This window comes from Sycon ciliatum, chromosome 10 (genome assembly GCF_964019385.1).
Source record: "Sycon ciliatum chromosome 10, ocSycCili1.1, whole genome shotgun sequence".
Classification (NCBI taxonomy): Eukaryota; Metazoa; Porifera; class Calcarea; order Leucosolenida; family Sycettidae; genus Sycon; species Sycon ciliatum.
The window spans coordinates 7850046-7866836 of record NC_088652.1 but is presented as its reverse complement, the minus strand read 5'-3'; the positions used below and the strand labels follow the sequence as shown (position 1 = coordinate 7866836).

At 48.7% G+C, this 16791-nt stretch overlaps 1 protein-coding gene across 1 annotated transcript in view; it reads left to right on the top strand.

Moving 5' to 3' along the window:
- The window catches only part of LOC135825720 (sushi, von Willebrand factor type A, EGF and pentraxin domain-containing protein 1-like), an 85366-nt gene that overhangs the window by 16130 nt on the left and 52445 nt on the right, over positions 1–16791 (top strand). The window contains exons 3-4 of the mRNA XM_065338341.1: positions 2365–2562; positions 9270–9470. Coding sequence (XP_065194413.1) covers positions 2365–2562; positions 9270–9470 — 399 coding nt within the window. The remainder of the gene's footprint in view (positions 1–2364; positions 2563–9269; positions 9471–16791) is intronic.

Genomic DNA, 16791 nt, shown 5'->3' with positions numbered 1-16791 from the left:
ACTCGGCAGCTATGACTGCGAATTCTGCCTCACGATTTACCCAGGTCAGCAGGGTTTCCACATTCTCGGGTTCGTGGTTTTCGTAGAGCCAGCGTTGATAGTTGACTACCATGGCTTCCGTCATTTTAGACAACAGCTTGGCATACAGGGAACCGTTTCCCAGCTCCTCAGTCCGCTGCATATCCTTCAGATTGATGACTGCCACGTCAAGTAGGTCCGCAAATCGTTCTACGTCTTTTGCTGATTCTGGACGGATGGGTCGGAATCTGTCCAGCTCCTCGAGGTACAGGCTCACCTGTCGCCGACTTGTGCCGAACTTTCTCTCCAAACGGGTCTTGGCAGCTTCATATGCAGCGGCAGAGTGGCCCAGATTCTCTACTGCTCTCAATGCGTCGCCTGCCAGGTACTCCCGCAGCTGCAGCATTTTGTATTCGGCTGTCAGCGGAGCTTGATCAATGCATGCCAGAAATGCTGCTTTCCAGCTTGGGAACTGCTTCTTGTCCCCACGGAATACTGGAATGGATACTCGCTTAAGCTGCCTCCACAGGTCCTGGCCGACAGCTGCCCTTGCCGATTGTGGTGGCTGTGGTGGTGGTGCTGGTAGTGCCGCCTGCGCTACTGCGGACATGCGCACTGCTGGCAGAGCTGGTCTACTACTAGTAGTACTGAGTGCTACCCTTGCACTACTGCTCCTTGTATCTGTACTGCTGGATATTCCGGTATGTGCCTGAGTGTACAGTGGTGCACTTACTGGGGCAGGTACATGACGTAGACTGGTTCCATCCCCTGTGCTGCTGGTGGTCATACTGACTGATGAGCTAGCAGTGACAGCTCCGGTCTGGCTAGTCTGGGTCACTGATGACTGGCTGGCAGTAGTACTCAGTGCAGGATCTAACTGCTTACTTAGTTGACCAGGTTGCCACTGTTCCTGGTGTACAGTCTCAGCTGCTGCACTAACAGTAACACCTCTCCTGATACCAGTACTGCTAGGATCGGACTCCAGTGCTTGCTGACTATCTGAGTCAGCTGGAGTGGCCTTTTCTTCCTGAGACTGGGTCACACTTGGCATGAAAGGCTGGGCTGTGGCATCCAGACTATTAGTATTACTAGTACTACTGCTCGTCCTTTCCACAGAGTTCTGGCCCGCTGCAAGTGCAGGCTCTTTTTTAACCTGCGACTCGAGCTGGCTCGCGAACTGGTCGAAGCGATCAGTCGTCGCTCTCATTTCTTGATTTAAGTCTTCCATCTCGTCGTGTACCTTCGATACGGCTTTGATATTATTAGCTCCCAAGTACAGTTCCTCCATGTCGGTCAGCAATGCAAATATTTCTTGCTCGACATTCTCAAGATACCAGAGCTGCTGGTCCGCCGCTTCCATCGTACCGCCCTCTCGCATTATAACCAACAACCCTCGTCGGGTATTTGTAAATTCTCTTTTGGCTTTTTGTTTTTTGCTTTTCAATTGCATCAAATGGCCTTCGACATTTTCAGGTGGTACAATCGACTTGCCAGGAGGTACACCGCTGGAAGCCGTATGCTTCTTGCTTTCCGGTGGGTCCTGTTCCACCTCCGCTTCGTGTGGGCTGATCGAGCTGCTCTCCTCGACATCGCTACTCGTACGCTCGGACATTTTCGACTTACAAACTGCTAATTTCAAATATTGTTCGAACCATCCTCTGCTACCATCTGTTCCGAATATGAACTGCGTGGCGGAATCACGCTTATGCTATTTCTAGTAGTTCTACGACAAACTCCAAACGACTTCTTTCTTCCATTTCACTCTGTTTCTCTCTCACGACAACTCCCCCAAGCAGGGAGAAACAGCAAATACAAAAGCAAAGAAAACGCCGCGCGTACGGCACATGCAGGGCCATATGCGCAACCTACGACAAATTAGCAGCAGCGCTGGTACAACAGAAATGTACAAACGCCGGAAACGTAAAGGTCATGAACCCGTGCGACCCCCTGCCGGCTGGGACAGGATGGCTACAGCTATAAACGGACTCATATCGAGCCAAGAAAGATACACGACAGATACAACTCAAGCATATAGAAACAAGAAATAATTAGTGCACTGCAAGTGCCAGCGTAATCTGGCATAATGGCAAATATTGCATAGTAGTGAAGGCGAGTCCTGAACACCAAACATGCATGAAACAGCAGAAAGGTACCACATTCTGCATATTTCCACGCCGGCACTAACCGCCAAAGGCTCGTGGTCGCCTATTAGCAACCGTGGCCCCTCGAATGTTTTAAAGAATATCAGGGCCTTCGAAAAGTTTACCATGCACATTTGACAGAATATATGATTTGAAGACTTTTAAAACGGATTTAATTAAACTTTGGTTCTTTGTGTGCTTACAGTACTTCGCTGTCCTAAGCTCAACTTAACAAACATAAAGCAAGGTTTAAATCAGCCATCACTGAAGAGTTTCTACAGCCCTGGAGAAAAGGCAACATTTAAGTGCAGAAATGGCTGGAGGGCGAACAACAAGAAAATTCATACATTGGATTGCCAGATGAATGGAATCTGGTCGCTGCAACCAATTCCAATTTGTGAGAGTAAGTTATTACATACCGATGGTATACGTACCTTTTCGGTACAAGCACATGCTTTGGATATCTTTTGAATGATGAGTTTGTGCTTGCATGGTTACATGCGTGTTTGCGTCCGTGTCACTGAAGAAGGAAAATGTTTGGTCCCTCCAGTTGTTTTATGGTAGCCCACATGTGAGTGCGAAGAAGAATCTTTACTCTGGACACCTTCGATGTGCACTATTACATGTATTTGATTTTCATGCTGTTTTGGCTCGATGATGTTCACATTTGTAGCTTGATGCTTATAGTCTACTATGTCAGGGTTAGTGCGGATGCAGTTTTTGCCTCTCCCGAGATTTGAAATTTTCCATCGTGTAGGTTCATTCTACTGGCACGTAGCTTGCCCTATTACCTTCCATTTGACTTTTTAAATCGGCTGCAGTGGTTTTATCGGTGGTGATTTGGCCTGCTCTGCTATTCTTGAGACCCAGGTGATTCATTGTCCTGCCGGTTCTCCATTGACATTGTAGTTTTAGGCTGCCCTCCCGTTTGTTGAAGCTGGGTGGCTGTGTGTAGCCTTCCTCGTCGGCCTTGTGCTTTGGAGGCGCTAGTTGCCACACCGACTACGTTGTTGTCACGGACAAGCCCAGTGTGCTGTTTGCGCACCTGGCTTGGCATTCACACTTCTGTTGGATGCTGGGGCTAGTGAGAGGCGTGAGAGGCGCGCGCTGTTGAAACCACGTCAACACAGCTACAGAGCAATCATGTCGTTCGAGGGGATGGTGCGGGCCTTGGAGGCTCTAGCTGGAACGCCAGCAAGTGCTGCCTCTCTGGAACGGAGGCATGTTGGTGCGAGTGCTGTCAGAGATTGCGCACATGTACAGCCTCGACCTGTGCTTGAGCTGGGAGAGCTGTCGGAGTCACCTGAGAGTGTTGCTTCCAGCGTTGGCGTTGGTACCGGTCGAAAGTCGCCGACACAGCTCCCCGCACCGGACTCTGCTGGCATCGTAAATGCAGACCACCTCATGAAACAGTTCCGCACCTGCATGAGCGATCTGTTAGAAGAGCGCATGGAAACGGTCCTAGATTCCATTGCTCGTATCCGTGAGGAGGTGTCAGCCGTCAATAACTCGTTCAATGGCTTGGATACTCGACTCAATATTCTTGAAAGAAGGCTTGAGACGACGGATACCGGACCCTTGGAGCAAGCGATCAGGTCGCAAGGCGAAGAAATCCGACGTGTGGCTGCTAGCGCGGACGTAGCTCGCAGTCGAGTAAGGAAGCTGGAGGAGTGCCTGCCCGGCATCCAACCAGCCTGTACCAGTCCTTCACCGCGGGTACATCCACGGCCCGCGCAGGCTGTGGGTGCGTGCCAGGCGCAGATGCACCCCCATTCCTACTCCAGGGCTGCGGTTGCGCCGGCTACCGATGGCTTTCGTGCCAAGGCTGCCCAGGCTTCACCAGATAGGACGAATGCAGGCTCAGTAACGGAGCCCGCACTTCAGGAAACGGTGACATCTTGCTATCAGCGCCCTGCACGCAAGCACGACCGGTTAAGGGGTGCCAGTTGGCTAAAGTGCAAGGCCGTCTACGTTGGCCGTGTTGATGTCGGTTGCTCGGCAAGTTCAATCGCTAAATGGTGCGAGGACCGCAGTGTGACTGTAATCAAATGCTCAGTATCTGCGGCACGGTATTTTGGTCTGGCGTATGCCCGCCCACCTTGTTATTTCGGACGAGCATTGGCAGAAGGTCCAGAGTCTGGACTTCTGGCCAAGTGGCATTTCGGTTCGTGAATGGCGCTTCAAATCAGACCGCATCACTCAACAGAACTGAGTGCGTCGCTCAATCCACTTGCGCCACCATTCCTTCCTGATTCTGGACGACAAACTAATAAAACTCCCAATCAACCTGCCCAATTACCTTCATCCTTCTCAGTGCTCTCACTTAACTGCCGCTCCATAGTAAATAAGTTAGCTGAGCTTAGTCAAGTCTGTGAGCAGTATTCTCCAGACATAAACTGCCTATGTGAAACGTGGCTGACAGCTGCCATAGACGTCTCAATTCCAGGCTACACGTCAAACCGCCTGGACCGCCCACCCACGACCAGCTCTGATAACCTGCCAGCAAGAGGCTATGGCGGTGTTGCTACTCTTGTAGCTGACAGATCGTTCATGTCCATCAAGCGCCGCTTCGACCTTGAGCGCTGTGGACTGGAGGCGGTTTGGCTCGAATTGCGGCCAGTGATCCTTCCCTCACTCCCCCTCATCATCTGCTCTGTTTACAGACCCCCTGGAGAGAGATCTCCCAAGTCCAGGCATTCAGTGACCTCCTAGAGGACTGTCTGTCCAATATTAGCCTCCCCAATTCGGCGATTGTACTTGCAGGAGACTTGAATGCTCGCCACTCTGACTGGTCTCCTAGTGACACCACGAATCGCGCTGGAAGGGAGTTCCGTAACCTCTTCTCTTGTTTTGGCCTTGAGCAAATGGTGACATTCCCCACACACTTTACCCCCCATGGCTCAACATCGTGTATTGACGTTGTACTCACGGATCATCCTAACCTACTACTCTCTGTTACATCTGTTGCTCCTCTTGGTGTATCTGACCACGCGCAGATCCTCAGTCATTTCCTACTGCCTACTGGTGCTGTTTGCCGTGAGGAACCTGCTGCAAGCCGACATCCCGCTGCTGCACCCCGAAGCCACTTCAGCAATGTTCCTGCAAAGCCGGAATATGACTTTAAATCCGTGCCATCTTCCGTCTGGGATAGTGTGAATGCAGAGCTCTCTGATATTGACTGGAGCTGGCACCTGCGTGCCAGCAACGTCAATGATGCGCTTTCGCACTTTTCTTCCATTCTCAACAGTGCCCTTGAGAAGCACCTCTGGCCATTCGGAAAGTAGCCGTATTCTCACCGCTGCCCACGCCCAGTCAGGCACCCTGGGTTGATGCCCATCTCCGCACAGCAATCAAGTGGAAATATGATCTCTATAGAATTTTTAAGAAGTACCCAACACAACAAAACAAACAAGCATACCAACAGCAGCGCAATATAGTGAAAACCCTGACGCGGACAAAGTACAGAGCTTATATCCGCTCAGTGCAAACTACTTTGCGGGGTAGACACCGTCCATCGCTTCACCAGTTTGTGAGACAAGCAAGAATTCGAAACGTATCACGGGAAATTCCATCACTCACAACAGGGACTCAGCAAGCGGCTGACCCTTTGGCCAAAGCTACTGCATTAAACGCCCAGTTTGCCTCTGTGACTCGGCCAGATGACCCGTTGCTCTCTATTCCCCCTATTCTCACCACCTCGGAGCCCTCAGCTTGTTTCACGTCCGTCATCACCACAACTCCCACTGTCCGGCGTCATTTGAAGAAGCTTCCGACGTGCAAGGCGTCTGGTCCTGACGGCATCCCCAACCGGGTCCTCAAGGCCCTGGCACCATCCATAGCATTCCCTTTGTGCCATATTTTCAACATGTCATTTACCACGGGCATATTCCCTTCCGCATGGAAAACAGCGAAAGTCATACCTGTGTTCAAGAAAGGTTCCTGCCACGAACCTGCAAACTACCGCCCTATCTCTCTTCTTCCCTGCGTGTCCAAAGTATGTGAACGCATCATTTATGACCACTTATACAGACATGTTTCGCCGTTTCTGAGTCCCGCACAATCTGGGTTTCGTAAAGGCGACTCCACCTCCCTTCAACTGACCCGCATCGTGCAGCATGTGTGCCAGCATAGGGATAACAGAGCGCTTGCTGGCATTTGCTTCTTTGACTTGGCCAAGGCTTTTGATACCGTCTGGCATCGAGGACTTTTGGCAAAGCTCGAGCATGCATTCAGGGTACGCAAACAACCACTCTCCTGGCTGAAATCTTATCTCTCTGGGCGTTATCAGTACTTAACTGTGCTTGGCACATCCTCGGCTGCAGAGCCAGTATTGTCAGGCGTTCCTCAAGGATCCATTCTTGGTCCCCTACTATTTATAATTTACGTAAACGACTTACCTGCAGTCTTCCCTGGAACGTCTCTGTTTGCTGACGACACGACCCTTCTCACCTCATCAGCTTCCCTCACTGGCCTGAAAAACAACTTGCGTGCTGGCATTCAGGAAGTTCTTTCCTGGATGTCGCCCTGGAGGTTGTCCCCAAATCTATCAAAAACAAAGATCATGCTCTTCCCGCCCCAGCCGGAGTTCACAACCCTCGTCCATGCCATCTTTACAAATCCAATTGACATAGTGTCTTCTCGCAAACACCTTGGCATTGTGATTGACTCTGCACTCTCTTGGATACCTCACATCGAATATATCTGTACAAAATCAAGTAAATCCTTAGGAATTCTCTCCCCCACTGCTCCTACCTCCCACTTTCTTGCAAGCTTCTTTTTTATTTAGCCTACCTTCGCCCAATATTTCATTATGCAGATACGTCTTGGGTTGGGTTATCCTCTTCCGCTGCTGCAAAGCTTGAAATACATCCCAAGAAAATACTTAAAATTCTCCTCCGTCAACCCCGCATGCTCTCATCATCCGCCCTTTATAAAATCGCTCACACAACCCCGTTATCACATGGACGCAGTGCACACCTGGCTTCTCTTGTCCAGTCTATTAAGCTTCAGTTGTGCCCACCGCATCTCGTGTGTTTTAATTGGTTCTCTTCTCTAAGAACTAGAAACTCGCTCTTACTCCCTAAGTGTAACTCATCCACTCTTTTGCGCTCCCCTCTCTTTATTGCTTATTCTGTTTGGCTCACTCTACCCAGAGAAGTTAAGGACCTGACCTCACTCCGCCTGTTTAAGATCCGTGCCGCCCCTTATTTACTACGACATACATAGCTCATTATCCACATGTCCTTTGCGTCTCTGTGTTTTTCACTGTTTTTATTTGACATTATCTTTCTTTACGGAGTTGTTGTTGCTGTTCGTTTTGCTACTCTTTTTTTCCCCTCCCCTCATTTCTATTTATCGCCGTGGTTGGCAATCACGCACTCTCGTAACATTGGCCGGTGTTTCCGCCGAGTCTTGAGATGTTGTAATAAATAATAATAATAATAATAATAATTATAATAATCCCTCTCAATTCTCTACCCGTGTAGTTGCTGTCTTAGTCAGTTTGCTGTATACCCTATATAAGCCCATGAAGGGAAGGGAACGAAAAGGTTTGGTTGTAAATGTCGTACTGTTCATTCGGACTGGCGTTGATTGGGGAGATGCATGTACTGCTTTGAAAAACAACAATATTGCTTAGTTTTAATCTTCTGGCGTGCTTCTGCTCCTTTATCCCTTCTTACTGACATATTCGATCACGACGTACATGCCTTGTCATTAACCTCTCCCCCTCCCCCCCCCACCACCATTCGCTATCGTATTTCTGGGCTATGATTGGGTGTCACGTTCGAAGTAAATTAAGTTAAAAACACCACTTAACACGTCACTGACTGCTGAACACCTACAAATGAGTTGTTCGTATCACTTAGGTGATGAGAGGTGTGTGTGTGTGAGAGGGAGATAGAGAGAGAGAGAGAGAGAGTAAGTTGCACTTATAAAGACAGGTAAGTCTAACAAATGAGGACTGAGACCTCTACAACAGGGCTTTTACGCCTGAAAGCAGGTGCATTATTTAACAAGCAGGTTGTCAGTCTAGATTTTATGCACAGATGGAGAAAACATGCGTAGAATTTTGTAACGAGATGAAAAGCGGAAATAATAAGAAAAGATTAAATGAAAGCCTGCTCACAACCCCGCCCAGCCTTGCGAGCTGAGATAGAGATATAGATAGAGAGAGAGTGAGAGAGAGAGAAAGAGATAGATAGAGATAGAGATAGAGATAGAGATAGATAGATAGATAGAGAGAGAGAGAGAGTTGCCGCGGGACTTAGCTTGTGCATTTTTACGATGCGCTCACCTTCCCCACTTCGGTCCTACCCAACCATGAACCTTCCAAGTTGGAAGGCTGTTGGTTTTGCACTGGAGATGTGTTAGAGCTAGGTCTCAAGTCGTTGAATGTCTCAGTAGCCTGTCAGTTTCGTGCCCTGTTATCGCACTTTCTGACTCTTTATTATCTTGTTAAAGTGGTGGATAAGTAAGTAAAGTAAATTATCGTGTCCGTTCCCGAAGAGAACTCACGACGGCCGCTAACATCCGGTAACCCCTAGCGGCAGATGCAGCGCCTAAGGGTGGGGGTGAGTGGATAAGCCTCACAACCACTGGCACAAGTGCCGAGAATGACCCCATTAGCTGCATCCATGTACCCCTTGTGCCTGGCCACAAGTTCCCAGTTGACTGTGGGTAGCAGCACGGCTGGAAAAACCGCTCCCAGGCAGGACTTGAACCAGGTACCTCTCGTATCTCAATCATGGTCTTTAACCAACCCACTGAGCCTGCCTGGCTAGTGGCTAGTGGCTAGTGGTGGATAGTTGCTTTAAAACTCCATTACTTGTGTTTTCGTCTTCTATTTTAAATTTAATTCTGGCTCACTATTCGAGCTACTTAGTTACGTTCGGTTCCGAAAAAGCCGGCAACTCTCGTGTAGAAATTGATTCAGTGCTGAAAGTTGGCAGTTGATAATCGCCACGAGCACACCAAGACACCTCCATATCCGCTGTCACTAATGATCAGGAAACAATGTGTCTGCCTTTATCTGTACCCACCAATATTGTTATCTCCAGTGACTAATGTAACTCTTTCAATAAATGTGTCCCGCTTTCGTGTCCACTGCAGGAGTGAAATGTCCCGACCTGCAATTTAACACAACGACTATTGAAGTCGTCACTGCTGATGCCCTTAACTCAACCTTCAGTTTCCAGGATAAAGTCAAGTATCGCTGCGCACGCGGATACTACTTCCCAAAAGATACCTCTAGAGAAAAAAATATAAGCTGTGGAAAGGATACTGCATGGAAGACGTGGGAAACATGTGAAAGTAAGTGAAAGGAATAGTCGTCTCTGAGAAAGACTATCCACATTTCCTGTAAAGATAAATATTGATTACGATGTACAACAATGGTAAAACGATGAAACAAGTTTCATTGGTTCAGGAGCATTGTTTCTTCCATGTTCTTTCGAGTGATTCTATACACCCAAGTCTGCATTGGAGAAACAAAGTTGAGCTTCTCCATGTCAATAATGTACTACTCAATCTGCTGACAGAACTGTCTCGTTGTTTGTGGACTCATCAGCGCAGCACAGAGAAAAAGAAGCCGAACCTGATAGCAATGAAAAATACAATTTCCAAAGCCAGATTTAAAGCAGGCCTGAAACGGGACGTACCTTGTGAGAGTGCTCAAACGGACAACTCAGTGAACTCTGCATAGCGCAAACAGCAAATGCACTACCCCAAATGAGACTGCTCAACTGTTACAAGAGAAGGAGAGAACTACTCTAGCTGTGGACATAACTGTTTAGTCCTCTGTGGACACATCAGCGCAGCACAGAGAAAATGAGGCCGAACCTGATTTATGTATTGTATGCATAACCCATAAGGATTCTGATCATAGCGGCGCAATGTGTATAATAAGGCAGCAGCATAAAAAAATTTAAAGAAATAACTACACAGATAAACAAGCTGATTATACATATCACGATCAGCAGCAAGGAGACAGAGAGAATTTTAAGATTCATTGGTACAGTCTTTGATGTTGCTGAACCAACTGTGACGGGGGCAACCACGGGGTCGTGATCCAGGCACCATTCCATACAATATATAGTGGGAGTAGTTATCCTGATGCCTTGCTACATGTCCAACCCATTTCAACTTGATGCCTATAACAGTTGAATCAAGGCGTGTGAACGGGCCAATAGCATTCTTGACTTCCTGCAGCACTGACTCATTAGTGCGATGATAATAGCATTTGATGCCAAGCAGCTTACGCAGATACCTGACCTCAAAAGCTCCAAATCGATTTAGGCTAGCATGTGAGATGGTCCAGGTCTGGCAGCCATAGCGAACAGCAGCAAAAAAATACCAGTTACCAAGCGTATTTTAATTTTAAGGGATATAGTTCGGCAAGTCCTGAACATCGTCAGCTCTTGAAGCTTTGATGTTGCAATCGCATGTATTTTCGGTCTTCGACGTTAGATTTTCCTTCTGCAGGGATCGCTCCGAGGTACTTGAATTTTTGCACCCGCTCCAATGCAATGCCTTCCACACACACTACGGGATCACCAGCTGAAACAGGTTGATCAGGGGTCACCATGATTTTTGTTTTATTTGCATTCCATAATGCCGCGCTGAGTGGTCGACACGCTTCTGCATAGTCATGGCTATAAGATCGATGTCATCGGCGAAACATTAGTTATTAGTGACAACTCCACTAATTCGTACAGAGCCGTCAAAGTCGAACAGCACATCCGACATAATATATTTAAGGTAGAAGTTAAATAAAGCCGGAGGCAGCAGGCATCCCTGCCAGACACCAACAGTAGTGGAAAACGATTCGTTGATTGTAGAGCCCACCAAGACTGCAGACTCTGCATTACTGAACAAGGACTTCATGAGTGTTATCAGCTGTGGCTCGATGCCATAGCGTCTCATGATTCTGAACAAGGCCTTATGCCAGATACAGTAAAAAACATTACGAAAATCAATCCCGAACCTGATAGCAATAACAAAACACATATTCCAAAGCCAGATTTAACCCAGGCCCGAAAGTACCTTGCCAGAGTGCTCAAACTGAAAAGTCCTTGAGCTCTCTAAAACGCAAACAGCAAAGGCACTACATGAGAGTGCTCAACTGCTACAAGAGCAGGAGCGAAATGCTCAACCTGCAGACAGAACTGTGTACTTTGAAGTACTACCGGTATGTACTCACAAGCACGTTTCATTTATTTATATATATTTATTCCCCCTTCCCCTTTATTGCATTCCCAACTCATCACAACCACGCGCTCTTAGCCGAACCATACAGACACCTTCAAGGACGCTTCCGTTGAAAGATAATATTGTACTTTATCACTCACTTATTGTATGGTATGGTATGGTATTGATTTATTTGAATTCGGTATCTCAACAGCACATTGTACAACTTGGGAAGATCCGAATGACATAGAAACATAAACATAAAAGTGGAGTAGGTGCTACAGCTGATCATTTTATCGCAGGTTGTGGGACTAAACTAATACCAGTATGCAAGTACACAAGACATAAAAGCTGAATAGATACGACTGCATGACATTGGAGAAAAGCACCAATTAGAGCAAAACAAAGCGACACATCACTCGTTGAAAACATTTTCAAAGAGGAGCTGTTTTAACCGGGTACATTGTGGCCCGTCATTAAGAAGGCAGGCAAGATGGGCGTTAAATGGAGAAGACGTATTGCAAGACTTCATTTCAAAGGGCAGAGCATTCCAAAGTAAAGCAATCCTACTAGACAATGAGCGATACTCGCATGCACTCTTCTATCGGCATAACGAAAGATTATTTGTAGAAGAGCCGCGAGTGGTGTAAGCAGGTGTACTGTGCCTGCAAAATGGAGAATCCAAACTGGCAACCGGGTGAGCAACTTTACACTGAAAGATAAATTTAATGAACAACTGTAAGAAACGATGGTCCAGAGGACATAGCTTAAGAGAGTGGTAAAGGGGGTCCACGTCAGCACAGTAATGAGCACCACAGGCAGCTCGGATCGCACGACGGTGAACAGCAAATAGGCGCTCACGGTCTTTTGCAGATAGGCAGGGTAAGAACGATTGAAATGCAAATTCTAGATCAGATTGAATTACGCATAGCACATAAAGGCGACAAGCGCACGGGGACAGTTGACGAAAAGAACGCCGTAGAGCACCAATTTTGCGTGACACCTTGGCAACAAGCTTATCACAATGAGGTGTGAACGAGAGCTTGTTGTCAATTACAACCCCAGATAGCGAGCACGCAACACTTCTGTCAGCACTTTACCATCGATACAGATAGTGGGCGTGGGACAGACCGGCGAGCGCTTGGGAGCGATGAACATTACAACAGTCTTATTCTCATTGGTAGTCAGGCCAAGTTGCTGAAGATCAGTAGCGAGTGCTGATAACGTGTGGGAAACTAAATCTGCAGCCTCCTTTGCCGTCGGACAGGATGCGTGCACCGTGTTGTCGTCCGCAAAAGCGAGCAATTTCGTCCCGGATGTGTCAGCAGTTGCAGGAAGGCAGCAAACATAGATGTTAAACAGAGTTGGGCCCAAGACACTGCCTTGCGGGACCCCACGAGTGACAGGTAGAAATGGAGAGACCTCACCGCACCTGAGGACCCGCTGGGCTCTGCCAGAAAGGTAGGATTTAAACCATGAGAGTGCAGATCCGCCACCGTTAGGCGCTGCATCTGCCGCTAGGGTTTATCGGGTGTTAGCGGCCGTCGTGAGTTCCCTTCGGGAACGGATACGATAATTCACTTTATTTAGTGCAGATCCGCTGATACCAATCTCGTGCAAAGCCAAGAGTAGCTGCTGATGCTGCACACGATCCAACGCTTTACTAAGGTAAACAAACGCGACAGCAGAGGTTAGGCTCTGGTCCCGAGCAAGACACCAGCCTTATTGCCAAAAAGAGCAGTTGATTGACGGAGCGATTTGGGCGGAACCCAAATTGGTGATCATGTAGGAATGCAGTCGAGTCCAGGTGACAGAATAGTTGCGACATTACCGAGGATTCCAACACTTTGGATAGGATTGACGTCAGCGAAACTGGGCGGTAGCTCGTTGCGTTGTAGACGTCGGTCTGAGCGGATTTTGGGATCGGGGTGATGTTGGCTCGCTTAAAGGCAGAAGGAAACACTCCACTGCTAAGAGACGCGCTGAAGATTTGTGCCAAAGAAGGTGCCAAGTAGGACGCCATGGCCTTGAGGAAACCAGGCAGAAGGCCATCTGGACCCGGTGCCTTGCACGGTATAAGGGAGCGAAGAGCACGCTCTACCTCTGTAGTGCTGACCCGATCGAAAGAGGTCAATGCATCTTCAAGGACCGGTCCAGACGGCAAGTCGTGCGTGCTTGTGGGGTCGTGGACTACAGCATGGAAGTGGTCATTCAGGTTAGGTGCAAGAATGGGAGATGACTTTGGTTTACGCTTTGTCACATAGTTAATTGTAGCCCATAAGCGACGCGGAGATTTTCTGTATTCGGCACAAATTCTCTGATAGTGCTGGTTCCGCAGACGATGATAATTGTTACATTGGGTGCGAAGGCGCTGAAAGCTGTTGTAAAGCTTGGTGTATGTGGAACCTCCCCTGCGCCACTTGCAAAAGGCTGCTTTGCGCCTCCGAATTAGTGCTTGTAGCTCTGACATAACAAAGGGGCACTTTCGACGAGGAGCATGTCGGTAATGCTTAGACGGTTTATACGGCGCTACCAAATCCAGCACTGAGTCAACTTTACTTGTCCATTCGTCAACCATACTATTCACGCTGGAAGAGAGAGAGAAAGTACAGAGGTTTGGGGACTCTAAGAGGGTCTCCAATTGCTTGATATCCGTGTTGGAAAAGTCCCGACTGGGCAGGCGCTGGTTGCAGTCAGTCGGGAAAGAGTAGGGGTCGGGGGTGGTCAAGGTTGCACATACCAAACAGTGATCGGAGTGCTCAAAGTCATAAAGTTTAACAATACCGCCTGAGACAGCATCTGTATTACTTAGAATGTAGTCAATTGACGATGACGACTTGGGACAAACACGAGTTGGGTTGTGAATACAGTTTAGAAAGTTAAAGGGCAAAAGAAAGTTGGTAAGGCGAGACGAGTAGAGCTGGGAGGTAGGTTGGAGAGAATCCACGTTCAGGTCACCCATGAGTAGATACTCCCATGAGCACCAACGAGTTACCCTGGAGTTCTGTCAGTTCCTGCGCCAGGGAAGTCCAAAACGATGCTGGGGAATTCGGGGGTCTGTAGAGGCAACCAAGATGGAAGGGAGCAGCATTGCGTCCCCGCCGAGATGTAAGCCAGAGCATTTCAAAATTATTTGAGCTTCGTAGCAAGTGCCGGGTAAAGCCAAGTCTAGTGCTGGTGTACACACAGACGCCTCCCACCTTGCGGCAGGGGACTGAAAGACCACTAAGGCAGGGGCAGCTTCGTGGACACTCTCGGTCGAGCCGGAACAGCGTGTACCCGTCAATAGCTAGTTCTGAGTCAGCAACTGTATTGTCACTGAGCCAGGTTTCAGTAATAGCGAGAACATCCAGGGAAGGGTCGGAGATGAGGGATTGAATTTCATGGATTTTATGTCTGAGGCTACGCATATTTAAATGACCGATATTGATGTTACGAAGTAGTGGTTGCGACTTCGGCGATGATTTGTAAGAAAGGTTTGCTCCCCACACCGGAGCTCGCGCTATTCCGCCGACTTTACTTGACACTTGACTGACTCACGACTGCCATCCAGAGCACACGAGAAGCCCACCGAACCTTCGACTCGGCAAATCTGCAAGAAAGCACCACTCCCTGCTCAATACACAGTGTTTCGGGGAATTCACCCCTCATCAGTTGAGCTTGAGTAGGCTGAGGAAGATTGTGCCTGAAGAGCACCACTTATATAGTGCTCTCCAGGCACAAACATCACCAGAGATACAAACTTACAGAGACGCTCCGCTTCCAGCGCGACAAACACCCCGTGAACACCAGATAGCAGCGTGAGTCAGTGTCGCTCCTGGACGGTGAGACAGACGTCGAGGACCCTCGGTCATTCGCAACGCTGTCACCTCCAAACCAACTAGTCGCAAGCCCGCGCTGGGCACAACAGTACGAAGTAGTGGTTGCGATTTCGGCGATGATTTGTAAGAAAGGTTTGCTACTAGTTGGTTTGGAGGTGACAGCGTTGCGAATGACCGAGGGTCCTCGACGTCTGTCTCACCGTCCAGGAGCGACACTGACTCACGCTGCTATCTGGTGTTCACGGGGTGTTTGTCGCGCTGGAAGCGGAGCGTCTCTGTAAGTTTGTATCCCTGGTGATGTTTGTGCCTGGAGAGCACTATATAAGTGGTGCTCTTCAGGCACAATCTTCCTCAGCCTACTCAAGCTCAACTGATGAGGGGTGAATTCCCCGAAACACTGTGTATTGAGCAGGGAGTGGTGCTTTCTTGCAGATTTGCCGAGTCGAAGGTTCGGTGGGCTTCTCGTGTGCTCTGGATGGCAGTCGTGAGTCAGTCAAGTGTCAAGTAAAGTCGGCGGAATAGCGCGAGCTCCGGTGTGGGGAGCAAACCTTTCTTACAAATCATCGCCGAAGTCGCAACCACTACTTCGTACTGTTGTGCCCAGCGCGGGCTTGCGACTAGTTGGTTTGGAGGTGACAGCGTTGCGAATGACCGAGGGTCCTCGACGTCTGTCTCACCGTCCAGGAGCGACACTGACTCACGCTGCTATCTGGTGTTCACGGGGTGTTTGTCGCGCTGGAAGCGGAGCGTCTCTGTAAGTTTGTATCCCTGGTGATGTTTGTGCCTGGAGAGCACTATATAAGTGGTGCTCTTCAGGCACAATCTTCCTCAGCCTACTCAAGCTCAACTGATGAGGGGTGAATTCCCCGAAACACTGTGTATTGAGCAGGGAGTGGTGCTTTCTTGCAGATTTGCCGAGTCGAAGGTTCAGTGGGCTTCTCGTGTGCTCTGGATGGCAGTCGTGAGTCAGTCAAGTGTCAAGTAAAGTCGGCGGAATAGCGCGAGCTCCGGTGTGGGGAGCAAACCTTTTTTTTTTTGATATTGATGTTATGATTAGTATGATGACTGGGTAGAGATATTGGTGATGGAGAATGTGATCTGGGGTAGAACGGTGGTGCGAGTGGATTAAGAGGAGACATGTTTACTGATTGGAACCGTGGGCGACTCGATTAGTCTCCGAATACCACTTCCGCTCAGTGAAATCCTCGGGCTAGAACTCATTGTCCAACACTTTCGCCGTGTACGTTTCAGGGACCACCAGGTGTGCGTACGATAGTCCGAAGTACTTTGTCGCGGAAATGGAGCACTTGATAACTTCCACTTGCTTCTTCTGGCACCATTTCGCGATAGCGTCAGCTGAGCAGCTGGGATCAATGTTTCCCACATGGATTGCACTGCATTGCTACCTGCAACGAGACGGTCAGACGTGCCAAAGGGTTGTTTGGGCGGCTTGTGGTAATATGATACCACTCTGGTTTTCTGTGGGACTGGCTGGGCTGGGCTAGGGCTTGTACGACGTGGGTGTACACTAGAGCTAGAGGGGTCCGGAAGATTGCAGAGTAGCAGCATAGGATTGCGCACCATCATAGCCCGTGCTTGTCCCCGTTTCATCAAGTGGCGTATGT